At 49.6% G+C, this 25207-nt stretch overlaps 2 protein-coding genes across 2 annotated transcripts; both read right to left on the bottom strand.

The window, feature by feature from the left end:
* Positions 1-2552: 2552 nt before the first annotated feature.
* Positions 2553-5703, bottom strand: Gstm3 (glutathione S-transferase mu 3). Its single transcript, XM_004659019.2, has 8 exons — positions 5569-5703; positions 5186-5261; positions 4791-4855; positions 4029-4110; positions 3836-3936; positions 3243-3338; positions 3037-3147; positions 2553-2748 (listed from the first exon to the last, which is right to left on the bottom strand). Exons 1-8 carry the CDS (start codon positions 5614-5616, stop codon positions 2650-2652), a joined length of 678 nt encoding a protein of 225 aa, XP_004659076.1. The 5' UTR covers positions 5617-5703; the 3' UTR covers positions 2553-2649.
* A 6067-nt stretch (positions 5704-11770) lies between these two features.
* Positions 11771-23918, bottom strand: Eps8l3 (EPS8 like 3). The gene is made up of 18 exons (XM_045138440.1): positions 23888-23918; positions 23689-23753; positions 21518-21676; positions 21117-21266; positions 20960-21015; positions 20439-20581; positions 20234-20355; positions 19877-20006; positions 19734-19789; positions 19455-19529; positions 18992-19140; positions 14712-14793; positions 14443-14481; positions 13673-13780; positions 13329-13448; positions 12991-13064; positions 12366-12498; positions 11771-12135 (listed from the first exon to the last, which is right to left on the bottom strand). Exons 1-18 carry the CDS (start codon positions 23916-23918, stop codon positions 12124-12126), a joined length of 1704 nt encoding a protein of 567 aa, XP_044994375.1. The 3' UTR covers positions 11771-12123.
* Positions 23919-25207: the final 1289 nt, after the last annotated feature.

Raw genomic sequence — 25207 nt, 5'->3', positions numbered from 1 at the left:
ACAGGTGTTAAGTCAGGCGTGGTAACACACACCTTTAATCCCAAGCACTCAAGAATCTGAGGTAGGGTTGCTGTGAACTCAAGACCAGCCTGGGGCCACAGAGTGAGCTCCAGGTCAGCCTGGGCTAGGTGAAACCCTACTTAAAAAAGAAAAAGTTAGAAAGGAAGGGAGGAGGATACTTAATAGGTTGATATTGTATATATGTAATTACAATGATTGTAATGGGGAGGTAATATGATGGAGAATGGAATTTCAAATGGGAAAGTGTGGGGGTGGGGAGGGAGGGAATTACCATGGGATATATTTTATAATCATGGAAAATGTTAATAAAAATTAAAAAATAAAAATAAGTTATAGAATTCTTTGCTACACACATAGTGATCTAGATATACAATAAATACCACATTCCCTTTATGATTTTTGGTTGTATTATCTAGTCCCAGAGGAGTCCTTAATTTCTCTGTCCTCACTTAAATCCTTAATGCTTTTCCTAGGACATACCAGTTTCTCACTCTGGAAATTCATGTCAAAGAGAACCATTTTTCAGCTGGGTATGGTGGCACATGACTTTAATCCCAGCTCTCAGGAGGCAAAGGTAGGATGATCGCCATGAGCTTGAGGTCACAATGAGACTACATAGTGAATTCCAGGTCAGCCTGGGTTAGAGACCCTACCTTGAAAAAAATAAGAGAGAACTTTTTTTTTTTTTTTTTTCAGCTTTGTAGCTCTTCTGGCCAAAGGCTCCCCATAGTCAATAGACAAGACATCGGCCTGAATATCTAACTAGTGCTGACAAGGATGCTTAAAAGTGGCAATTAGGGCCGGACGTGGTGGCGCACGCCTTTAACTCCAGCATTCGGGAGGCAGAGGTAGGAGGACCGCCATGAGTTTAAGGCTACCCTGAGACTACATAGTGAGTACCAGGTCAGCCTGAGCTAGAGTGAAATCCTACCTTGAAAAAAAAAAGTGGCAATTAGACATGAGTTTAGCATCATGCATATGTACTGTCTTCCTAAGACAGCCTTCCAGGTATCAGTGGGCCTTAGGTCATTTAGGCCTTATGCTGGTCAATGGATTTCCTTGGTTTCTGATCCACAAGAGACAGCAATGTGGTTGTCATTCTCTGAGGCCTCATTCATCTGTTTACCATCCTGGAAGACCACAGTATCTGGTGCTACTTACATCTTTGGGTCTAAAATCAAGATGCCTAAGTATATGTCCGTTTCTAAGCCTAACTTCTGTGAAGTTTATCAGCAGCAAAGAGGTCCCCCCCACCCCCACCAAGATAGGGTGCTGGCCCAGGCTGACGTGGAACTCACTATGTAATCTCAGGCTGGCCTCAAACTCACAGCGATCCTTCTACCTCTGCCTCCCGAGTACTGGGATTAAAGGTGTGTGCCACGCCCAGCCCTAATTGCCACTTTTAAGCATCCTTGTCAGGAGTAGTTAGTTAGGTGTTGTGACTGGCTTTAGAGTTTTTGCTTGTTCATTTTTTAAAAAAAATTTTATCTTTGAGAGAGAGGAAAGAGAGGAGAGGAGAGGGACAGGGAGAACGGGTGCACCAGGGTCTTCAGCCCCTGCAAACTCCAGAAGCATGTGCCACCTTGTGCATCTGGCCTACATGAGTCCTGGGGAATCGAACCTGAGTCCTTTAGCTTTGCAGGCTAGCACCTTAACTGCTAAGCCATCCCTCCAGCCCTTGTTTTGTTTTAGTATTTATTTTGAGAGAGGGAGACAGAAAGAGAAAATGGGAGCGCCAGGGCCTCCAGCCACTGCAAACAACCTCTAGACATATGCGCCACCTTGTGCATCTGGCTTATGTGGGTACTGGGGAAACTGAACCTGAGTCCTTAGGCATCACAGGCAAATATCTTGACAGCTAAGCCATTTCTCCAGGCCCAGAGTTTTAAGTTATTATGTTTACCAGGTCTTCCTAGGGGCTCCAGGCCCAACTAAAACACTTGCCCTCTCCAAGTGCAATTATCTACATTTCTAGTACTCACTCTCAAAGCTTAGGGATGAACTTCTAGCCCCTGAATTCAACTGAGGACTAAGGGACTGTCAATACTGCTATCAATGACCTTTCATCTTGGTCATTCTGGACATATCCTTACTCTCTCTTTTTTTTTTTTCTTCTGGTTTTTCGAGGTAGGGTTTCACTCTAGCCCAGGCTGACCTGGCATTCACTATGTAGCCTCAGGGTGACCTTGAACTCATGGCGATCCTACCTCCGTCTCTCAAGGGCTGCGATTAAAGGCATGTGCCACCATGCCCAGCCTTTGATCTTTAAAAAAATATTTTAGTTATTATTTATTTGCAAGCAGAGAGAGGGGGAAGAAGAGAGAGGAGGGTGAGAGAGAGTATATGGGCAAGCCAGGACCTCTTGCCACTGCAAAGAAACTCCAGACACATGTGCCACTTTGTGCATCCTGGCCTCACATGGGTACTGAACCCAGGCCATCAGGCTTTGCAAGCAAATGCCTTTAACTGTTAAGCCATCTCTCTAGCTCTCTCCTTTGGTCTTCACCAAAATAAATCCACCTGGAGACCAGTTAACATCGTGTTGTTTATTAAAAAGACCAGAGAAGGTAAGAGTTCAGGCCCCTGGGGACAGAGTGGAAGAAAGCAAGCAGTGTCCGTGTCTCTTGCTTAGCATATACACTTGTTGCCCCACTTGGCCATCTTGTTATTGATGGGCATCTTGAAGAAGCGGTCAGACTGCATGTATGAAGCTATTTTCTCCAAAGCCTAAAGAAAAAACATACCAAGCTTTAATAGAATTCTAGCTCCGCCCAAAAGACCCACAACAAAGCAGCGATGTTCACATGCCATCTGCCTCCACCTTCTCATTTTACACAGATGGTGTCTCAGGATAGCAGACAGACCCTTCTCAAGACTTAAAGGCCCAGGGGTTTTTAACCACTGATCCCTTTTGACAAAACTTGAGTGTTTGGCAAGCATTTATCACCATGGAGTCCCCTGGGGTCCTGGGATCAGGTGAATGTTTCTGTAACAGAAAGGGGCAGGGGGCATCACCTCGAAGCGGCACATGAAATCCTTCAGATTTGGGAACTCATCCAGGCACTTGGGCTCAAACATACGGTTCTGGTCTAAGACATCATAAGTGAGAAAGTCCACAAAGGTGAGCTAGGACGAGAAGAGCGGGATGGTTGGGACTGTGGAGTTCAAGAGCATCTTCTGCAGAGACAGACAGGCGTCCTCTCCCTTTCCCTTCTTCCTACCTTTTCTCCTGCAAACCATGAGTATTTCCCCAGGAACAAGGAGAACTGCTTCAGTTGTCCAGGAAGCTGTTCCAAGTACTGAGGCTTCAAGCTTTCCTGGGAAGGAAAAAGACCAAGAATAGCTGTTATCCGGGCTGGGGAAACAGCTCAGTGGTTAAAAGCACTTGCTAGGAAAGCTTGACAATCTAGGTTCGATTCCCCAGTACCCATGTAAAGCCAGATACACCAAGTGGCATGTGCATCTGGAGTTCATTTGCAGTAGCAAGGGGCCCTTGTGTGCCCATTTCCCCTCTTTCTCATTCTCTGTGCTTGCAAACAAATAAAAATACTTAAAAAAAAAAAAAAAAGAAAGAACTGTTGTCATCTACATGGTTAATCAAGGCTCAGGCCAGTGACAGATGCAGGAGCCACTTTTCCAGAAGCCTGCTGTCTTTACTTAGGGACTGGCTAGGTGGGCTGAAGGGCTTTGACAAAACATGAGCTCTGTTTCAAATTCTTACAGCTCGGGGTGGTGAGAAGGCACCAACAGTAGAAAGGAGTAGACACAACCCTTGGCTCCTCAGTGCTTCTCCAAGCCCGAGAAGGGAACTTACGTGTTCAGAGTTGTAGCAAATCCGTGCCAGCTGCATGCGGAAATCCATTATTTGGTTCTCCATGATGTCTACCCGTATCTTTTCTTCTTCGGTTTCACCACCTGCAGGTCACATGACAACAAATCACTTCCGAGGTCACCCCCTGCAGGTGGGCACAGAGCCTGGTCTCCCCCGTCAGCTTTAACCCACTCACACATATCGTGCTTGCGAGCGATGTAGCGCAAGATGGCGTTGCTCTGGGTGAGCTTGTTCTTCCCATCCATCAGGTAGGGCAGCTGGAAGGAAAAGGACAAGTCGAAGGAAAAGCCTAGCTCTCCCTCGTTTCCTTGCCTCTCCTGGGAAAGAGGAGGTTTGCCAGGCAGGGAACAAGAGCAAGCAATAGCTGGGAGGAAGAGAAAAATAATCAGAAGGGAGATGTCTGATCAGATGCCTGATCCTAGACAGGGGCTCTCAAATCCTTGCGTAAGTGTCTCCCAAGGGGCCTTTACCAGAATAAGATTTTTAAATGCAAATTACATATATTTACAGGACATTTTAAAGCAAAACCGTAATAGCATCATGTGTGCTTGGAGTGACATTAAATAGCTACTGAATGTAATAACTCCCATAGTCTCAAAGTAGTGATGGGTGTAAGAAACATTTAAGGAACTGTAATACATTTAATACCTGATTTGTGTGAGTAACACAAAGTAACAGCCTTGGCTAGTAACCAATACCTCTTACTGCCTGACTTCATGATAGAAGGAAATGTTAGCTTTTGATATTGGTTAGTGGGGATAAACATGTAACTCTTCCCCGCTTTCTGTACAAAGACCTTTGAATCCTATCTTTTCCATCCATGTGAACATTCCCTATTTTAGATTTTCCCAAAGTAGGAAGGAAAGAAGCCCCCCCCTCCAAAAAAAAAGTACGCTATTGAAGGCCTTCCCTTCTGCCCCCTGCTAAGGCCACATACATTAGGAAAATCCAGATCTAGCTTGAATTTCACGTCCAACCACTGGCTTCTATCGAAGTCAGGAGCTGTAAGAGAGAGAGAGAGAGGAGGGTCCCAGACTCCTTACTAATTTGCTCGACTGAAAGATCCAAAGACATGACTTTCCCAGCACCCCAAAACTTAATCCGTTAGTCTCTGCAGCCTACTTGGTTAAGGACTAAGATGGGCTTGGGCCGCCGGGGCCAAGTAAAGGATGGATCTTTCCTCCCACAGGACACAGCAGAACCCCCAAGCAACCGGTGCAGATGTCCCGCTCAACGTGGGTGTGGGTGCTACCCTCTGGGCACAAGACAGTTTGGCCTGGGGGTGGGGGGGGTAAGGAACGCCGACGACACGGGCTCCCACTGAGAAGTTACCTTCCCCGCATGTGTATCGTTTCTCCTCATAGGATGTATCCGTGAACTCCAGGAGCATGCGGATGGCGTGGGCCAGCTGGGAGTGGGGGTGGGGGAGGACAGTCCGGGGTCAGCGCCTGCGCGGCTCTCAGCGCCCCAATCCCCGCCCACCAAAGCCCCCCGTTGGGGGTGGGGGTGGGGGTGGGGGCGGCGAGGCTGAGCCCAGCATCCAGCTGGGGCTGTCGTTGAGCGTCCCTCGGCCGGCCCGGGAGCCAGCGACCCCGGGGAGCTGACGCCGGTCACCGCGCAAAGGACGGCTGTCCTCGCCCAGCCGCCGCTCACGGCAGACCCCGGGCCTCCTCCGCTTCGCGCCGTGCGAGGGCCATGGAGCAGGAGGCACTCACCCCCCGGATGTCCCAGTAACCCAGGACCATAGTCGAGGTGGACGACATGGTGCAACCGCCGGCGAGCGAGCCGTCGTCGTCCGGGACAGGCGGGGGAGACTGCGAACGCGCCCTCGCGGGCTTTATACTGGACGCGGTGGGCGTGGCCAACGTGACCGCCGACCCCGCCCACCCCCTGCCACGCGCATGCGCAAGGCTCCCTGCGGCCTCCTCCCGAGGGATCCGCGAACTGCCCTTGGTTAATAAGGAAGCGGTAAGGGTCCTTAGTTACCCCGAGAGTGGGAGCGTGGGATTCCTGACATATTTACTGCTTTTGGGAACTATAGCGAGGGGCCGTGGACTCTGACCACCAGGGAAGCGTCTGCCGTCCTTGGCTTCAGTGTTGGCACGTTGCAAAGGGCTGGCAAGCGGAGCATGATGGCATGTAAGAGACCTCATAAATGACTTAAAACCCAGGCCGCTGTGAGGTAGGGAGTGATCCAGGATATGAAACCTTAAGTTCCTTAAGTACTTTGGAGGGAGACATTGTCTTCTGGCTAAGGTACACGTGATTCTGAGAGCTTGCAGGGAGGAGGGGGCATTCAGCAATGCCACTGAGGTAGGCTAAGCCACGGACGTTGGACTGCCTCAGAGGGCATCCCATGCAGGAAAGGGTGGAACTGACATTGGAAAGGTGAGACATATGTGTGTGCCACATATTGTTGAGTTAGATTGTTGTATGAGGTTGTGATGGGGTGCAGGGAGAGCGGGAAAGGGAAAGTACGTGGTGCAGGTTACAGAGGGCCTTTTTTTTGTTGTTGTTGTTTGTTTGTTTTTCGAGGTAAGTTTTCACTCGAGCTCAGGCTGACCTGGAATTCACTATGGAGTCTCAGGGTGGCCTCGAACTCATGGCGATCCTCCTACCTCTGCCTCCCGAGTGCTGGGATTAAAGGCGTGCGCCACCACGCCCGGTTTACACGGGGTCTTGACCGCCAGTTTGGATGTTTCCTCTCTGGTCCATGGGAGTGCCTGCATCATGCTAACCAACAGAAATTAATGCAACCATGCATGCGATTTAAAATGTAATGCAAACCATGTGTGCTCTTAAATGTTTTGTGTCTAGTAAAAAGAAGCTGGTGGGCAGCAGTAATACGTATTATTATCAAATATACTGAAATTAACCAAGCATGCCTTTAATCCCAGCTCTTGGGAGGCAGAGGCAGGAGGATTGCTGTGAGTTTGAAGCCAACTTGGGACTACAGAGTGACTTCCAGGTCAGCCTGGGCAAAAAATAAATAAATAAATAAATACAATTTCAGCGTGTGATCAGTATCAAAACATTGAGGTATTTTCTATAATTTGGGGGCAGTTCTTCAAAACTGAATACACCTTACACTCAGACCATTTCTCAATAAAGTTAGTCACATCCATTGCTCAGTAGCCTCTGGTGACTCATGATTATTCTGTGGACAGTACAGATCTGGATGCCCTGCTGAGGTGACTGATATTTCCAGAGTCCTTTTAGAGGATACCAACCCAGCTTCTCTGTTGAGACTGGGTTGGAAGAGGGAAGACATCATTTTTCATTTGCCCATTCATCCACCCATCCATTCATGTATTCATCAGCATTTATTAGCATGCCTACTATGGTTAGGCACTGTTTTAGATGCTAGGGACCTAGAACTGAACAACAGGCAAGAGTTCCTGCCCTGGTGAAACTTACATACGAATGGAAAGCAGTAGAAATAAGTGTAAAATAGCAAATATATACTGTGAGAATAGCACACACATTATAGAAAGAAAGAGCAAAGAACAATAGGGAGTCAGGATGGGGGAAAATGGAAGACCCCTCCCACCCCAGCAGGAAGTGCATTTGTAATTCTAAAAAAATGTGGTCCTCAGATTTTGTCAGCAAAGACCTGAAGCGGTCTCCAGGGTCAAGTCACTGTCCTGTGAGATCCATAGGTGCAGGGAAACAGGAGAGAATTTGGGGCAGAAGGAGGCTGCCAACACAGGGAGACTACACAGACAGCATTCTCAACCAGGAGAGGAGGTAAAGACCACCGTGGGAATGAGAGCAGTGGACAAGAGATGAGGTTGGCAGGTTCGGAGCATTGTGATACAACAGTTCAAAGTCGGGATGGGGACCTGCAAAGGAGTCTGAAAGAGTGGCTGGTGTGATGCGAAGAAACCCAGGCACGCTGGGAACCAAGGGAAGACATTTAAAGGATTAAGTGAGTGAGTACATCAAATGTGGCTGATAGGTCATGTAGGATAAAGCCTGGGAATTATCAGTTGGATGCAGCAATGGAGGCATCATGGGGCCCTTGGTAGAGCAAGAGATCTCTATAGAAGGCACCTTAGGTCTGGGACCATGAGACTGACCAATGGGCAGTACTAGACCCAAGACAGGATGTGTGAGCTGACTGTGGAGGTGTGGGGGATGGGAGTCCAGAGCTGCTCTGCCAGGCCGCCACAGCCCAACCCCCCCTAGGCTCCTAACCCTACTCCTCTAGCCTGGCTGTGGGAAATCACACTTGCTCATTGGGTTAAACTGAAGTAAACTTGGGACTTTTTTTTTTTTTTTCCTTTAGCTCAGGCTGACCTGGAATTCACTATGGAGTCTCAGGGTGGCCTCGAACTCATGGCGATCCTCCTACCTCTGCCTCCCGAGTTCTGGGATTAAAGGCGTGCGGCCCCCACGTCTGGAACTTTGTGTGGGAGTGCACGTGTGCATGTGGAGGTCAGAGGTCGACATCATGTGTCTTCCTCACTCACTTTCCACCTTATTTTGAGACAGGGCCTCTCACAGAACCTGGAGCTCACCAATTCGGCATGCCCCACGGGTCTTCATGACTTTGCCTTCCCAGCTCTGTGACTGCACATACAGACTGCTACGCCCAGTGGGTCCTGGGGATCAAAACTCAGGGACTCAAGCAGTTGACCCACTGAGCCATCTCCCCAGTAAAACTTGAGACTTTTAAAAAAGATGTTTTATTTGAGAGAGGCAGGAAGGCAGAGGGAGAAAGAGAGATAAAGAGAATGGGCATTTCCAAGGTCTGTAGCCACTGCAAACAAACTCCACATGCAAACACCACCTTGTGCATCTGGCTTATGTAGGTACTGCAGAATCGAACCTGGGTCTCTAGGCTTTGCAGGCAAATGCCTTAACCACTAAGCCATCTCTCCACTCCCTCCTTTTTTTAAACTTGCGACCTTTTTTTCTTTTGGGTTTTCGAGGTAGGGTCTCACTCTAGCCCAGGCTGACCTGAATTCACTATGGAGTCTCAGGGTGGCCTTGAACTCACAGCAATCCTCCTACCTCTGCCTCCAAATGCTGGGATTAAAGGTGTGCGCCACCACACCCGGCCCAAAACTTGTGACTTTTTGTTTGTTTTTTGAGGTAGGGTCTCACTCTGGCTCAGGCTGACCTGGAATTCACTATGTAGTCTCAGGATAGTCTTGAACTCATAGTGATCCTCTTACCTCTGCTTCCTGAGTGCTGGGGTTAAAGGTGTGCATCACCATACCCAGCTTAAACTTGCAACTTCTTATTTTATTTTTTAATTATTAAATTATTACATTTATTGAGGGAAGTACAGAGCCAAGGAAAAGCATCCATGTGGCTGCAGATCTCATGTGGAGGACTTAGAAAAAAGTGTGGAAAGAAAGAGGAAGGAATTCAAGGAGCTTCTGCCATGTGGAGAGCTGGAGGGATTAAAGAACCAATGTGGAGAGCAAGGTTAGAGGCCCTCTCGGCTAGGGTCTAGGCTGAGCCAGTCCAGGCCCCGTTGAGGGAAAAACTCACCCACAGCTGGAAGTTCCCAAGTAATCAGAGAGCCTGCCCTCCCTTGCAAAGGAAGATTTATAACCTTTTAGTGAAGGTGGGCTGTCTTCCTGCTCAGGTGAACCAGAGGGACAGCTGGTTTGTTAGGGCTAGAGACTGTCTCCAGAAGAGGTTAGCCCTGACACCAATAAACTTGGGACTTTAAAATATACATATATATTATTTATTTATTTGACAGAGAGAGAGAGTGTGTGAGCGAGCGAGTGAGCATGCCAGGGCCTCCAGCTGCTGCAAATGAACTCCAGACGCATGTACCACCTTGTGCATCTGGCTTACGTGGATACTGAGGAATTGAACCTGAGTCCTTTGGCTTTGCAGGCAAATGTCTTAACTGCTAAGCCATCTCTCCAGCCCAACTTGGGACTTTTAAACGGACATTTTGCTAAAAAAGCAAAGAGCGCCAAAAGAGGGATTTTATAATGCTGAGTTCCTCCTCTCATGAAAACACAAAGCCAAATCCACTTGAAGTATGGGACTTAGATCTCTGTCAACAACAAACTAGATGGTAGTTTCACTACTTATGCTAATCTAAGCTTAACAACTTTGTGAAGTAGGAATTACACCCATTGCATAGGAAAAGGAGATGAAGGGGCTGGAGAGATGGCTTAGTGGTTAAAGCACTTGCCTGCAAAACCAAAAGGCCTAGGTTTGATTCCCCAGGACTCTCATAAGCCAGATGCACAAGGTGACACATGCATCTGGAGTTTGTTTGCAGCTGCTGGAGGCCCTGGCGTGCTCATTCTCTCCTTCCCTTTGCTTCTCTCTGTCTCTCTCTCTCTCTTTTTTTTAAATTTTTAAATTTTTATTTTCTTTTTTTGTTTATTTTTATTTATTTGAGAGTGACAGACAGAGAGAGAAAGAGGCAGAGAGAGAGAGGAGAGTGGGCGCACCAGGGCTTCTAGCCACTGCAAATGAACTCCAGACGCATGCGCCCCCTTGTGCATCTGGCTAACGTGGGTCCTGGGGAATTGAGCCTTGAACTAGGGTCCTTTGGCTTCACAGGCAAGCGCTTAACCGCTAAGCCATCTCTCCAGCCCTCTCTGTCTCTCTTAATAAATTAAAAAAAATAGTTAAAAACCAAAATTTAAAAAGAAAAAAGAAATGAGAGGATGGGTGAATTGCTCAAGTTCCTCTAGGTTTAGACTAAGGTCTGTTTAATCCTTGACTTGCTAATTAAGCCTCTGGTGATGGCCCCTCACCTAATCACAAGTCTTTTCTGTGGCGTTTGGGAAACACTGGAATGGATAACGGTCTTTGTAAGGGTTCCCTGCTTCTAGGGCCTTTTCAGCTCTGAGTGACAGAGGGTTGATAGCATAGTATCTCTTTCCAGTCTAAAACATCAGCTTTTCCAGTTAAATTTGCCCTTGACAAACAAGACTTATTATAAGAGTCTAACTTTTTTTTTTTTTTGCTCTTGGGAGGGAACCTTTTGCTTTCTTACCCTGTTACTAGCTACAAAAGATGATTTTCTGAGGTCAGGAAATAAAGAGAATGACATAGGCGATTTAAAAATAGGTTACTCAGCTGGAGCCAATGTTTGGGTCATTGAATCCATAAGGATCAAATCTTACCTGTAGCTTATCCACAAAAGTATAGCTCCTTTTATGTGAGGCAGGAGTTCATGAGTTTTGAAAGGGAAGCAGGCTACTTCTCACTCAGGCCAAGCTGACCTGAAACTCTCTATGTCGTCTCAGGGTGGCCTCAAACTCATGGCGATCCTCCTACTTCTGCCTTCCGAGTGCTGGGATCAAAGGCGTGTGCCACCACGCCCGGCTTACCCCAAAGTCTTTACTTAAGCTGAGAACAGAGACCCAGAAAGTGGAATGATTACGGGAGTCCACACCGCTGACCTGGGCACCTTAACCTTCCCATACAATGTTCCTTTCACTCTGTCACTTCAGAGACAGTGGAGGGGACTCAAGTTGACTCACGAAAACAGCAAGGGGACCAAAGACACATTGAAAGAAGCTCCCAGGTAGAGCCTGGTGCTCCTGACTTGCTTGTTCCTGCTCCCTAAATCACCAGCCCATGTGCTGATTGAAGCCTACCGCACTCATCTGGGCTCTCGCTGCTGCTGTGACATACAACGCCCTCCGTTGTGCTGGGTGACTTGGACTACAATGGACTCATGATAGAGGCAAGAGCAGACCCTCATTTAGGAGTTTGTTTAGAAAGAAAGTAGGGAGAGCTTGGATTCTAGTTCTCCAAAGCTGTTCTGTTCCCCAATTCCACGTTGCACTAGGAACTCCCTTCCCAACAGTGTGGCCTGTAATGTTAGCAGGGTGGTTGCTGTGTCATAGGCAGTGTTCTAGCTCTTTCTGCCCTCTGCCTTTGGGCCCCATCAGGCCCAGAAGAAACCGCAAGAAAGGCATACGACAGGCTTGAAGATGCTTTTTATTGGGGAGGAGAGGGACTGAACAGACTGCTGGCAAGCCTGGGAGTAAGTGTGCCAGGCTTGGGCTGAGGAGATGGCTCGGTGGTTAAAGTGGACCAGGCTTAAGGAAGGGCTAAAATAAATAGCAACTGGGGAGAGCTTCTACCCCAGCAAGAAGGCTGCCATTCACCTCAACATCTGGACCTGTTTTTCCTCTTTGCTGTGTATAAGCTGGGGTGTGTGGTTTACCACAAACTGGGGAGCTGGAAGAGGAATTCTCAGGTCTCTAAGAGGTACCACATGTTCCATCTTGCTTGTGAGCTGTACTTGGACTTGGAGGTGTCTGAGGTGACACCTAAGGACTCATCTGAAGAAAGAAAATGATTTAGATGGGCTGGTTCCAAGTGAGGGAGCTCATGCCAAGTTCCTTGGAACTTAAAGGCACACGTGGATGAAGCTAAGCCACTAGGGGACTCTCCTATGCACAGCGCCTTTCATGCTCAGACCCACCCATGGCTTATTAACCCCACACTGCCTTTCTTACCCCAGAAGGCCCATAGCCTCTCAATAGGAGTTTGGACCCCATGGTTTCCTCACCCCCAGCATCCTTCGGACAGCCTCCAGCCTGGCCTGGATCCGTGAAGCCTCCTGTGGACACAGCATCTGCAGCTCCCCAGGTCTCATGCGAAGGAGCTGACTCCCCATCAGAGACCCGAGGGTCCTCACCGTGCTGTGAACAGAAATAGCAGAACCCACCAGAGGTGGGGTGGAAGGATGCTCAGCCTTAGTATTTCAGTAGAGAGGAAAGGTTGGAATTATAATTGCATTCACGGAATTAGGCATCTGAAAATACAGAAACAAGCCAATTGGTTTGGCCTTAGCCAATTCTAGCACTCCTAGGTTTGAGGATGAAGTGATCTGGAAGAGAATGTTCTGGAAGGGAGCGGTTGAGGTGGCAGCTCAGGTTCTTCATGAGATCATTACTCTGACTCATGCTCCTTCACCACACGGGGTCTCCCCACTTGCTACCCTACCTAGGCGCAAACAAATTCCCCTCTTCTGTCCTCTTTTATTCAGCATAGACAACCTAGGATGGTGGTGTCTGGTGTCATAGAGGTCAGGTTGTATGTTCTGTGTCTCTGTGTGTGTGGGGGGGATCCGTGGATCTCACCTGAGCCCTTTACAAGGCTCCCCCCACCATCCTACAGGACTGGGCACTCACATTGTGGAGAAGTTCTCTGCCTGCAGCCAGGCCCTGACCTCTTCAGGCTTTGAGCTGAGTCGAAGCATTGGAGCCTAAAATGAACAAGTGCAAGAGGTCAGAGGTTATCCCATCTCACAACCATGTGTAACTTCCCATATTGGGTCCCTCCTCTGGGATCCCATCAAGTCACTTATCTCTTCCTCTGGTTTTCTGAACTTAGCACCCAGTAAGCATGCAATGATGCATTTTGAACTGAACCAGGAATACGTCCTCCCACTTGTTATCCAATCGTCCCTGCCACCACCTCGGACTTAGGACTTAGGGCTTCAGGGTACCCTAGGCTGGGTAGTACATACCCTAAGAGATGCCTGGCTCTGGCCTCCTGCCTGCAGGGGCTCCAGGATGTTGCTGGGAATGTAGCCATTCTGTCCTGCCTCATTCTTCACCAGCCACCACCTCTTGCTCTGGTCTAAAACCTGCCAAGAGTCACCATGTCAGTCGCTGGAGCCTTTACCCAGCTGCCAATCTCCCATCTTTGCCCCCTTCCCCCACAGAAAGCTTAGTCCATCCCTGCTCATTTCCACTTTCCTTCTCCTTCTCTGGGCCACCCTCCCTGGTGCCACGTCCACACCACCCAACTCCAGGCTACCTGTAGCTCCTGCCAACCACTTTCTTTTCTAGCATCAGGCACAGGCCTCACCTCCAGCACCTCTCCCTGGACCACAGTCAATTCCTGCGGGTTCCTTGCTTCGAACTCGTACAGGACTTGCATTTTCAGGACTGGCTTGGAAGGTCTGGGGCTAGAGGGCTGGAGGTTAGAGTCCCCAGGCTGAGGGCTATGGTTGTATGGCTCCTCCTGAGCAAAATGTAAGCTGTTCCTTACCCTAGAACCTCTGGAGAGAGAGAGAGAGAGAGAGAGAGAGAGAGAGAGAGAGAGAGAGAGAGAGAGAGAGAGGGAGAAAGAGAGAGAGAGAGAGAGAGAGAGAGAGTCAGGATAGCTGGAGAATGGGCCTCAAGAACTGTGGCCCTGTCTAAGCCCCAAGAATCCTAGATAGCTCTTAGCTGTAGTTTGGTGGTGACTTTAAGGTTTCCATGGAGTTTGATGGTAGCAGCGTTAGGTGGGGCTTGGAGTAGGAGTTTCTGCAGACAGGAGAGGTCTGAAATACCAGTGATCGCTGAACACATTTCCAGCAGTGGAAGTTTCCATACCTGAGCACCACCCTGCATACTTTGTACCTGAGCCGTGGAAATGCAGAAGCATGCGTGGGTAGCATTATGAGAGAAAGGGGTAGGAACCTTTCTCCCAAGATGTTTTTTGTTTTTCACCCAAGATGAAATAAAGAAGCAACAACATATCTGTGCCTGTCTAGGAGCGCACAGAGGGTCTCTGAGACGCAGAGCGCCATCGGTCCAAGGGCTGTGACCATCCCTCCCTCCCCATGACCGTGCAGTCCCCACTAAGCTCATGACATACCGGAGAGAAACAGAATCTTGGAGTCTTAAGGGTTCCTGTAAGAAGCAGGAACAGAGTAAGAGCATGAGGCAGCGACCGTGGTGGCAGAGGAGCGCGCTGTCAGAACACCACGGACCAGCACAGCTGCCTCCTGTCCCATTTCTGTCTCTCCCCGCCACCCCACCATGGGACCATATAACACCACCCACCACTTATTGTCATGCATTAGTGAGCTGGAGTTGGAGTGCAGGGCTTTGCATAAGGCTGGGGGCTAAGCATCTCTTACCAGGGAAGAGGCCTCTGGAAGCTGCCAGCCATCATAGAATGTGGGTTGATAGGGTGGTGGTTCATTGCCTGTCCAGTCAGCCCTGGGGAGGGGAGTAAAACAGCTGAGTCCATGGTCCCTGTGTATCAGGCCTTAGGATGTGGAGAGGGAGAAGCTGAGAAGGCCTACCGTCAGTGATCTTCTAGCTAATGAGGCCATGGCACCTGTGCACAATGAAAGGCTGAGAGACATTCAGAAAGGAGCAAGCCATTGAGCATGTAAAAGTCCCATGGTACGGATATCTGGGGGTCCAGCTGCACCTCTATCTCCAAAGTACAGTTGTATCACCTCCCTGGGTACACAGTGGAACCTGATTCATCCCTCACTGGGGTTTAGAACTAAAGTGCTGTGAGGACTGGAAGACCTAGAATCTTATGTAGATTAGCCTCCACCACTTTCTTCTTCTTATTATTATTATTTTGAGAGAGAGAGAGAATGGGTGCGCCAGGACCTTCAGCCTGCTGTGAACAAACTCCAGATGCATGCGTCCCCTTGTGTGCATATGCGACACTGCACCCTTGTGTCACTGCGTCTGCATATGTGGGACTTGGAGATTTGAACATGAGTTCTTAGGCTTTGCAGGCCAGTGCCTTAACCGCTAAGTTATCTCTCCAGCCCTCCACTGCTTTTTAAACATTTCTGAGACAGGGTTTCACTAAGTTACCCAGGCTGGCCTTGAATTCACTCTATAGCTGTGGTCTGCCTTGAACTTGCAGCCTTCCTGCTTCAGCCTCCAAAACAACCAGGATTATAGGCCTGCACTCATGCAGCATTCTCCTGACTTGTCTCAGTGTGCCAAGAGCAAGTCTTACTGGCTAAATAGCATGTGGAACTCCATCCTATGAGATACCTCACAGCGCAATTGTTTGGTTGACGTCGAGATGGGCAAGTACTTGCCTCTCAGTTTCACAGCTGCCCATGGCACGGGGCAATTCTCTGCTTGGTTCTCCTCTACCTGCTCATCAGTGAGTGTCTGACTACTTATCTCTTTGGGGAAGTTTCTCTCCCTACCTCACTGGGGCAGAGGCAAATATTCCTTCTGTAGTTGGTAAGCCCTTGGGTTAATGCTCATATCACAGTATTATACACGATCCATGTAAGTTCTTGTTTCTTACTATGTTGGACTTTTTTGTTTGTTTGCTTGTTTTCTTTTTGAGGTAGGGTCTCATTGCTCTAGCTCAGGCTGACCTGGAATTCACTATGTAGTCTCAGGCTGGCCTCAAACTCTTGGTGATCCTCCTACCTCTGCCTCTTCAGTGCTGGGATTAAAGGCGTGCGCCACCATGCCCGGCACGTTGGGCTTTTGAGTGCTGTCTCCGTAGATGTATGGCTGGCACACAGGCAGTAGAAGCTAATTCATATTTACTGACTCGGAAAAAAATAAACTCTTCCCTCTTCCAAATCTTCATTGATGCTTTCTTTTTGCCCTGAAAACATGCTTAGGTCTTCTGTTGATCCAGTAACAACTCCTCTTAAATTGTGGTCCTATTCTATTTACTTTTTTTTGTTGTTGTTGTTTTGTTTTTGTTTTGCAAGGTAGGGTCTCGCTCTAGTTCAGGCTGACCTGGAATTCACTGTGGAGTCTCAGGCTGGTCGCAAACTCACAGCAATTCTCCTACCTCTGCCTCCTGAGTGCTGGGATTAGAGGCGTGCGCCACCTCACCCCGCTATCTTCTACTTTACAAAGTGTCCCGGGAATGTGCTTTATGCCTGCACCTCCCTCACCTCTCATTTCTACCTCCCGCTGCCATACTGAAGCTAGTCCATTGAAAATCCTGATAAGCAGGTCTGGAATGCAGCTCAGTGGGGCAACAGTTGCCTAGCATGCTCTAGGTCTCAGGTGTGGGCCCAGTACTGGGGGAAGAAAATCCTAATCATATCCTGATCACCAAATCCAGCAGCCTCATTCAACTGTTCTCCATCCTGGATGACCACAGCATCTAGTGAGACTTATAGCTTTGGGTCTAAAATCAAGTCACCTAAATATGATTTGCCAGAAATTTAATTCATTGGGGGATTTAAAAAAATATATGTACATATTTTCTGTTTCTCAGTAATCCATTCATTTCTAGTTATTTTAAGAACCTAGAAACCATGTAAGGTCATATCTGACTTATTATTTATCAAATAATATATACTAGAATTGTTTTGCATCTTTGTGGGTATTTTTGAAAAAAATACATGTGCTGATTCTTTTTTTTTTGTACTATCTGTGTGTGGCAAGTGTGTAGTATATACACGTGTGTGTGCACACATGTGGAGGCCAGAGAAGAGGAGAAGTCTAGTATGTCTGTTCTCTACGTTGTTTCCTCTAGATGGAACAACTGAGCTGGGCGCTGCACCTTTTCCAGTCAGAGTAGCTGATCAGTGATCCCCAGTGGCTTCTCCAGTCAAAGATCTGCACGGCCACATCCAGCATTTCACACGGGTGCTAGGGATTGTGTCGCAAGTGCTCTGGCCCTCTGAGCCGTCCCCCCAGTTCCTGTTGGTCCGTTTTTCTAATGTTGAAGTGAGGCTGGATTTTGAAGCACAAAATACTTGAGCCATCTTGCTCGGGTCCCTTGAAGAGCCGGCTTCCTCTCTTGCTCATGCTACGCAGTAAGCCAGAGCTCTCACTATAGACGGTGGGAGCCCAGAATACTTGTGGGAGCCAGCCTCTGAGGCTGGTCTCTGCCATTCTGGACAACTCAACACTGTCATGAGAGGTCTAGAATTTATAAATTACTTCTTTTTAGTGATTAAAGCAAGAGCGCACATAAAATAGACCACGTGGGGTACAAACAATTCAGAGCCATGGGACCAGAGCCAGCCGCTATAACAATCCTTCTTGGCTTTCTGTCTTTCTTTCTTTTTTACTTTTTTCTTTTCTTTTTGTTTTTTTGAGGTAGGGTCTCACTGTAGCTGAGGCTGACCTAGAATTCACTATGTAGTCTCAGAGTGGCCTTGAACTCATGGGGATCCTCCAACCTCTGCCTCCTGAGTGTTGGGATTAAAGGCGTGCACCACCATGCCCAGCTTCTTTTTTTTTTTTTTTTTCTGGCTTTCTATACAATGATAGACCTGGGAATGTTAGAACCAGAATGACTCCATCTTTGGACTTGGACTGACAGTTCATTGTACCTCTCTGTTTCCCAAGAGTGACCCAGCCACCCTTCCCAATTGTCATATTTATTTATTTATGACGATTATCACCCATCCCCGTTATCACTGAACTATAGTGGCCCAAGTCCTGAGGCAAGGTGGACTGCTCTGCAACCAAGAAATTTCCATGATCACTCGCCACCACCACGTACGGGTCCCTTAGTCTATAAGGTAGTTGCTTCTGACCATACCTGGTCAGGGCCCTTCTCAGGCATTCCTGAATAAAGCCTGTCTCTGCTGTTGAGTGGAGTCTTCCTTCCCCTTTCCCACTCGCTTTTCTGACACTTACTACGACTGAATCATGCATTTAAAATGGCCATTTTCATGTGGTGTCTATTCTTCCGCCATAATGCGTAGGTTGTATTACACTAATTCTTGTCTTTAAACAAACTGGATAAAAACTCTTTTCAAAGGGACTGAACTAAAAAGAATTCATGAGGCAACAAAACAACAGAATAACCCACTAGAAAAAAACTGGCCTATGGGGTTGGAGAGATGGCTCAGTGGTTAAGACACCGGCCTGCAAAGACTAACAATCTGAGTTCAATTCCCCACTACCCACATGAAGCCAGATGCCCAAAGTGGCACATGCAGTTCTTTTGTGGCAGTGAGAAGTTCTGGCATGCCAATTTTCCTTCTCTCTCTTTCTCTGTATGAAAATAAAAAAAAATAAGCCAGGCATGGTGGCACATGCCTTTAAAAGTTTTTTTTTAAGTGAAAAAGAAAAAACTGGCTTATTTCCCCGTCGAGTTCTCTGTCTTTCTAATATCCACTACTCTCTTTGGGTTTCCCTTTTAACTCTACCATTTGGTTTTGCCTTCTAACTACTTTTCCTTTCACCATCCCGTGTAGCAGTTTTCCAAGGCCCAAGCCACCCCCGCGCTACAATGGAGTAGAGCAAACTGTGCTTGGAGAAGCAAGGTCAGAGGCCCCTACCGGAGCACATATACGCGCCCCTTTTCTCGTGTGGTCCCCTTGCCACTTTGATACTATTCTGCCACTCTATGTAGAGTCCCATGATTTATCCAAACATGTTTCTAGTTTGTGACGGCATGTCTCATGTCCTGCTTTGGACCCCAACTCCCCTCGCCTTCACTCACTGGCTGGTGGTCCAGGCCATACCCAGGGACTTCCAGAGGTCACTTTCAGGTGGGCTTAGACAGGACTGAAGCAGGTGGATGGCTTTGGGCGTGAGGAGGGGCGAGATCACCTGGGCTGCCAGGCCAGCCTCAGGGCACTGCGACAGGATCTGGGGGAGGGTGGAAATGGAAGTCAGTGGCACATCTGGGCTGGACAGTGGTGGGAAAGGTTCCCAAGTTCTCAGATCCACTTTGCTGCCTCCTGCCGTCCCCCTCGGATCCCTGGCTTATTTGGCCCCATCACCACCCCATCGAGTCATCTGGGGTGTTATGCACACCAGGGATGGTGTCTTGCTGCCGAAGAGGAGATGTTGCCTGGGAGACAGAGATCCCGCAGCTCTCTCTTCCCCCAGCCCTCCTTAGTCTCCTTTACTTGCCCTGATCCTTCTTGCCTTTAGCCGGGGGGGCCCCCTTTGCCACTCACGAATTCCAGGATTTGAAAGATGATGTGCACAAACTCAGGAGCACTTGTTTCCTGCAGTCTGACAGCCAGCTTCCCCTGGAGACACGGGACAATATCAGTCACTGCCCTTTACTCCGCATTGTCTTTACCGGGGCCCTGATACCCTATAAGCGTTTTGTGCCTTGGCTTGGAGGCTTGTACTCTCTAAAAGTCCCAACATGGGGAGAGCTGGAGAAGAGAAAGAAGGGAGCAGAGAGGGCTGGGGGAGACAAGGGGCTGGGGCAGGCAAGAACTACAGACCAGGAGGTTGAAGCTGAACTTGATCTTCTGGAAGCAGTCAATGTACTCAGCCTGTGCTATCCCTTCGGGAGAAGGAGCCAAGACAAGGGTCACCAATCATCCAGGACGTGCCTACTCCTCCCTCCCTGGCCCTCAGCACTCACTGCTGTGAGCCTTGCTCTTGCTTTTCTTCCCAAGCTTCCTCTTCTTCTTCGTATGGCTGCCTTTCGCCTGGGTCTCCTTCAGCTTTCCTGCGAACAGCTCGATGTCTCTGAGGGCATGGTTCAGCATTTCCTGGGCCCCAAACAACCCGTGGTCTTGAGTCGACAGTTACACACCCACCAAAGATCTGCCAGCCTTGCCCCCTGCTGCCCTACCTTCACAAGCGTCCACCTCGGTCCTAGCCTAGAACCTGACCAAGCCTCTCTCTTCACCCCAGGACCCTGGATTCCTGGGGAGGAGTGTTCCCGTTTTCCCCAAGTCCAGAAAACTTCAGCAAGCCCGAGACCATCTGTGGTTACCTCATCCCTCTCTGGGTCCTCAGGAGATGGGTCCCGCCTTGGCCTTGGAGGAGGCAGAGTGAAAGCGCTGGGCTCTCGGGTACTGGCAAAGTGTGTAAGGGACCGTGGGGACGGTGGGACGCCTGCAAGGGAAAGGTGAGATCCTAAGTGCAGAGCTTTTTTGTTTTGTTTTAAATCCAAACCTGCCCATGTGCCCCAAACTTACTGTGCTCTGAGGTCGTGTGGTAGCGCTGTTCTGGAGTGGGCCCTTGCTCCAGAGGGGCTGCCTGCTGTATAGGAAGTGGTCTTTCTAAAGGAGGCCCCTTCCATCTGTCCTGGCTTGAATGAAGACCTCCAAATCGAGGTCGGCTGAGGATACAATGAAAGCCATGCTATCGATAAAGTTGTTGGGACACAGACTGCCCACCTTTCTGGCCTACTACCCATGAGTGCCTCCTCCTCTCTCGGAGACCCACTTGCGCTCCTTGGTCTCCATCTGGGCTTCTCCTGACTCCACTCTGCCATCTGCCTGGTCTCTGGGACTTTCTGCTTCCATATCTGTCTCTGTGGTTGGTCTTTACTGCTCCCAACCCCTTCCCCATGTTCGCATCTGGTCTGGCCCTTTCTTCGTTATAGGCCCTGGTGTACTGGGCTCAGACTCATGAGTTACCCAGATGTGGTGCCAAGGACTGGCCCTTAAAGGCCTAGCAGGGAGGCTCTGCAGATGGCTGGGTGAAGGCTGCATACCTCTGTTCTAGTTCCTCCTCCAAGGCCTTCTGTAGACTGGCCCTTAGCCGTTCCGCCTGGAGGAAGCAGCAGTTAGGAATAGTAGGGGTGTGTGTGTGTGTGTGTGTGTGTGTGTGTGTGTGTGTGTTCATCACCAAATTCTACCCCTGACACTCACCCCCACTTCCTGGCACTGGAAAAGCAAAGTGCTAATGCCTGGCAGGCCAGACTCCTGCACTGTGATGGACAAGATGGAGTTGTAAGAGCAGGTGTTGAGCGCCACATCCATGGCCTTAATGTTGTCCAAGCGGTAAGCGTCCAGCTCCTCCTGGACCAGGTAGAGAGATCAGATGAGACGGTCAGCTTTGGTTCCTGGACAGGGTTGCCTCTGCCCCCTGGTGGCCTGCGGCTAGAGTATGTACCCTGACTCTTCTGCTTCGGTCCCATCTCTCCTTGGGCTTTGATGTGTATTAGACATGTTGGGGGGGGGTGTGGAGAGGCAAGTGGAGGGTCTGGTGCTGGCCCTTCCACAGCCTGGGTTAGCTAGGGCACTTGGCTGGTTTGCCTGAAGGTGCTCACCTTGGTCTCGATGTCCAGCAGCTGGAGCCAGCCATCTCTGAGCTGTAGGATCAGGTCCTGGCTCCACACTCGTCCCTGGGCCTCCATCTCCTGAAGCTTCTGCAAGGCATCCTTGGGCTCCCGGACTCTGGGCGTTCCTAGTTTACATGTCATCAGGTGCTAAGGGGAGAGAAGGCCAGACTGGGAGAAGGTTTAGAGAGGGGTCCCAGTGTTCCTAGCGGTAGGCTGGGGCATAGCAGAGCTCCCTGACCCCCCCCCCCCCATATTCGAGTTGCGGGCCCCCAACTGTACCATATAAATGCCAGTAGAAAGTCAGGTTCTGGATGGGAATTTTAAAAATTTTTTTATTTATTTGAGAGCAACAGAGAGAGAAAGAGGCACAGGGAGAGAGAGAGAAAGAGAGAGAGAAAAAGAGAGAGAGAGGGAGAGAATGGGCATGCCAGGGCTTCCAGTCACTGCAAACGAACTCCAGACACTTGCACCCCCTTGTGCATCTGGCTAACGTGGGTCCTGGGGAATCGAGCCTCGAACCAGGGTCCTTATGCTTCATAGGCAAGGGCTTAACCGCTAGGCCATCTCTCCAGCCCCCGGAATGGAATTTTAGGTCTGGGACTCAGGGGTTTCATGAGAATTCCACCAAAAAAAGGAGGGTGCTAGAGAGATGATTTAATGGTTAAGGCACTTGCTTGCAAAGCCAAAGGACCTCAGTTCGATTCCCCAGTACCCAGGTAAGCCAGATGCACAAGGTGGCACATGTATCTGGAGTTTGTTTGCAGTTTCTGCAAGCCTTGGTGTGCCCATTCTCTCTCTTTCCCTCTCTTAAATAAATAAATAAATAAATTTTTTTAAAGGAGCGGGGACCATCACAAGGTGATGGATGTGGGCACAGTCACCCAACAAAACTTATGCACAGTCCTCTGGGTGGGCTATAAGGCCTTCAGATCTGTTCCTAATTTCTTCTGATGCATTGAAAACTTTCTTACCTACCAAGCCCGCTCTCCCACCTCACTGACCCTCACGTCCACTTGCCTGCCTTTGCTCATACTGTTCCCCACATCCAGATTCCTCTTCCACCTCTGCCGACCTAGAGCCACGGGGCTCTCAAGACCAAGCGTACCTCCTCCTGATTCTTCTCATCCTTCCCTCAAGCCTTCGCCTGCTTGTGGTCCCATCGTTTGGTAGGCTGTGACCTTAGCCAGCCTCCCCTAAGACCCCTTTCTCACAGCAAGAAACGCTGCCTTCTTGAGTCAGTCCCACCCCGTGCCGGTCTCCTGTTTGGGAGAGGCAGTCTGCCTCCAGCCCCTGGCTCCTCCAGCCGCACCCTTGCCAGTGCCAAGTTCCTCTGCCTGTGCTCCCATTGCCAAAGGCTCAGCCAGCCCGATAGCCCGTCCTCAATCCCATCGTCCTAAACATGAGTCCTCTTGTTCTTGCCTGCTGGGCCTCAGCCAAGCTGGTTCCCAGCTCTGCTCAGCCACGAAGCTAAGGACTCCTGGCTGCGGAGCCCCGTGTGCACCGCCCTGTGGGTATCCCACTTGTCCCCCGACACCCGAGGCTGCCAGGGTGGGAGGTTTCTGCTGCACATGCTGTACGCCCTACCGTGTCCAGAGCCCAACATGCTCTGCTGACCACACCCTTGAAGTTTGCACTTTGCTTTCCCTGCCCTGTTAATAGCCTTTTGGGTGACCGCATCTCAAAGGGCCAGCCATCCACCTGGGCTGTCCACTTCGTTCCAGGGGCTCAGTCTGGCCTGGGAGCCCAGGCGCAGACTCTCCCGTCCCCTCAGTGACACCGGCTGGCTCACGCCCCGCAGGCTACAGCCCCTCACACCTTCCTCCTGCCAAGCACAGTCTTGAGCATCTCCCTGGCGGTGGCAGGTGCTGCTTTGGGAAACAAGTGGGGTTGCATGAGAGCCTACTTGGCTGGTCCTTAGGCTACTCTTTTCTATTCTAGGGACCGGATGACCCTCCCTCTACCCCACCTCTAGCTTGGCCTGTTCTGCTAGCTCATGGCCACTCTCCCCTCCTCCCCTTCTTTTAGCAGATGCTCCGGCCTCAGGCTTGTTGGATTTGAACCCACAGAACTTGGCTAGATTGGGCTGTTGCTTCCAAGGTAGGCACAGGTCGGATGCCTGTGTTTAGCTAACGCTGCGCGCATAGGCCCTCTTGGCTTACCTCCACCCTGTGCAGCAGGAGCGGGTGCTCTGAGGTCAGGCTCTGGGAATACTCCTTCCGGTGTACTGCAGGGACAAAGCCAGGGCAGAGAGATGGCAGAGGAACCAGGTGAGGCTTGGGCAGAGGGGCAAGAGGGTGGAGGTTCAGGGAGCTCAGCCCAGTGGGGGGCTAAACTAGGAAGGGGAAGGAGGAGGCTTACAGTAAATGGCTCTGCTGCTGGGCCGCGACATGTTGACGTTGCTTGAGGACTGCTCCCTAGAACCCCGGGGACCTGGAGACAGCCATTAGAACAGGGGAGAGGAATTCCAGCCCCAGTTGCTATTGCTCTGGCCCCGGGGCCTCTGGGACCAGATCCAACCAAGTCGTTGGCTCCAGGGTTGTCTCTCCAGAGCCACCTGTAACTAACGCCCTCCCTCAGGAGCAGTTGGCCCTGGGTGAGTGAGTAAAGGCCTAGAAGTTCACATTGTAGCTGAACCAGATCCTACTCTGGGCCTGGATGTAAAAGATGCCAGATGAACCGGGCGTGGTGGTGCCCGCCTTTAATCCCAGCACTTGGGAGGCAGAGGTAGGGGGATCGCTGTGAATTCGAGGCCACCCTGAGACTCCTTAGTGAATTCCAGGTCAGCCTGGGCTAGAGTGAGACCCTACCTCAAAAAAACAAAACAACAACAACAACAACAACAAAAAAAGATGCCAGATGAGTAAACTACTTTTTAAAAAAAATTTTTTATTTTTATTTGAGAGAGAAAGAGGAAGAGAGAGAGAGAGAGAACGCACCAGGGCTGCTAGCCACTGCAATCAAACTCCAGCTGCATGAGGTTTTACATGGGTACTGGGGAACTGAACTTGGGTCCTTTGGCTTTGCTGAAAAGCACTTTAACAAATAATCCATCCCTCCAGCCTGTGAACTGCTTCTTCATAGGACAGCCCTATTTTAATTATATATACAGGAAGAAGCTACTATTACCTGTTAAGATGGAATCTTTCTTAAAAGGTTAAAAGAGGTATGTCTGTGTGTGTGAGAGAGAGAGAGAGAGAGAGAGAGAGAGAGAGAGAGAGAGAGGGAGGGAAGGAGAACTGTGTGGGACTTGCTCTTGACTTGTTCTCATCTGAAGGTCTGACCAACACTTCTGCCGCTCTGTCTTCTGAATCCTTTCCTCAACCCCCTCCCCACCAGAACCATTTAAATCCAGTTCACCAGTCACCTCCATGGTGAAGCCCTCCTTGATTCCTGATGCCAAGAATACCTCCAAAATGTCCATTTCAGCCTTGATCATTCCTCTCCGACAACAGCAGCAGTCCCAGCTACCCTGACAGTTAGCACCCTGAGCCTGCTTCCAGCCTCTCCTGGACCCCACCTCATTTAGTCATCACCACCATCCACGGGTACTTACTTGGCGCTAAGTGTTGGGTGCTGTTCTAAGGGCTGCGCCTTTGGGAACAGGGTTAATCCTCAAAACCAGCCCCGGAACTGGGGACCGTTATCCCCACTTGCCAGATGACAGCTCTCTGACACTCG

This window comes from Jaculus jaculus, chromosome 19 (genome assembly GCF_020740685.1).
Source record: "Jaculus jaculus isolate mJacJac1 chromosome 19, mJacJac1.mat.Y.cur, whole genome shotgun sequence".
NCBI classification, from domain to species: domain Eukaryota; kingdom Metazoa; phylum Chordata; class Mammalia; order Rodentia; family Dipodidae; genus Jaculus; species Jaculus jaculus.
This window is presented reverse-complemented; position numbering and strand designations above follow the sequence as displayed.

Excerpts from the sequence above, each read along its gene's own strand:
- Eps8l3 (XM_045138440.1), bottom strand. The coding sequence starts at position 23,918 with ATGTCGCGGCCCAGCAGCAGAGCCATTTACT. Across the intron at positions 20,582-20,959 it reads GAGGAGGAACTAGAACAGAG|CCGACCTCGATTTGGAGGTC; the intron begins GTATGCAGCCTT and ends TTGTATCCTCAG. Across the intron at positions 14,794-18,991 it reads ATGGCCTGGACCACCAGCCA|GGCTGACTGGACAGGCAATG; the intron begins GTGAGTGAAGGC and ends TCCCCTCCCCAG.
- Gstm3 (XM_004659019.2), bottom strand. The coding sequence starts at position 5,616 with ATGTCGTCCACCTCGACTATGGTCCTGGGTTACTGGGACATCCGGGGG. Across the intron at positions 3,937-4,028 it reads CGCTCGCAAGCACGATATGT|GTGGTGAAACCGAAGAAGAA; the intron begins GTGAGTGGGTTA and ends TGTGACCTGCAG. Across the intron at positions 3,148-3,242 it reads CATGGTTTGCAGGAGAAAAG|CTCACCTTTGTGGACTTTCT; the intron begins GTAGGAAGAAGG and ends TTCTCGTCCTAG.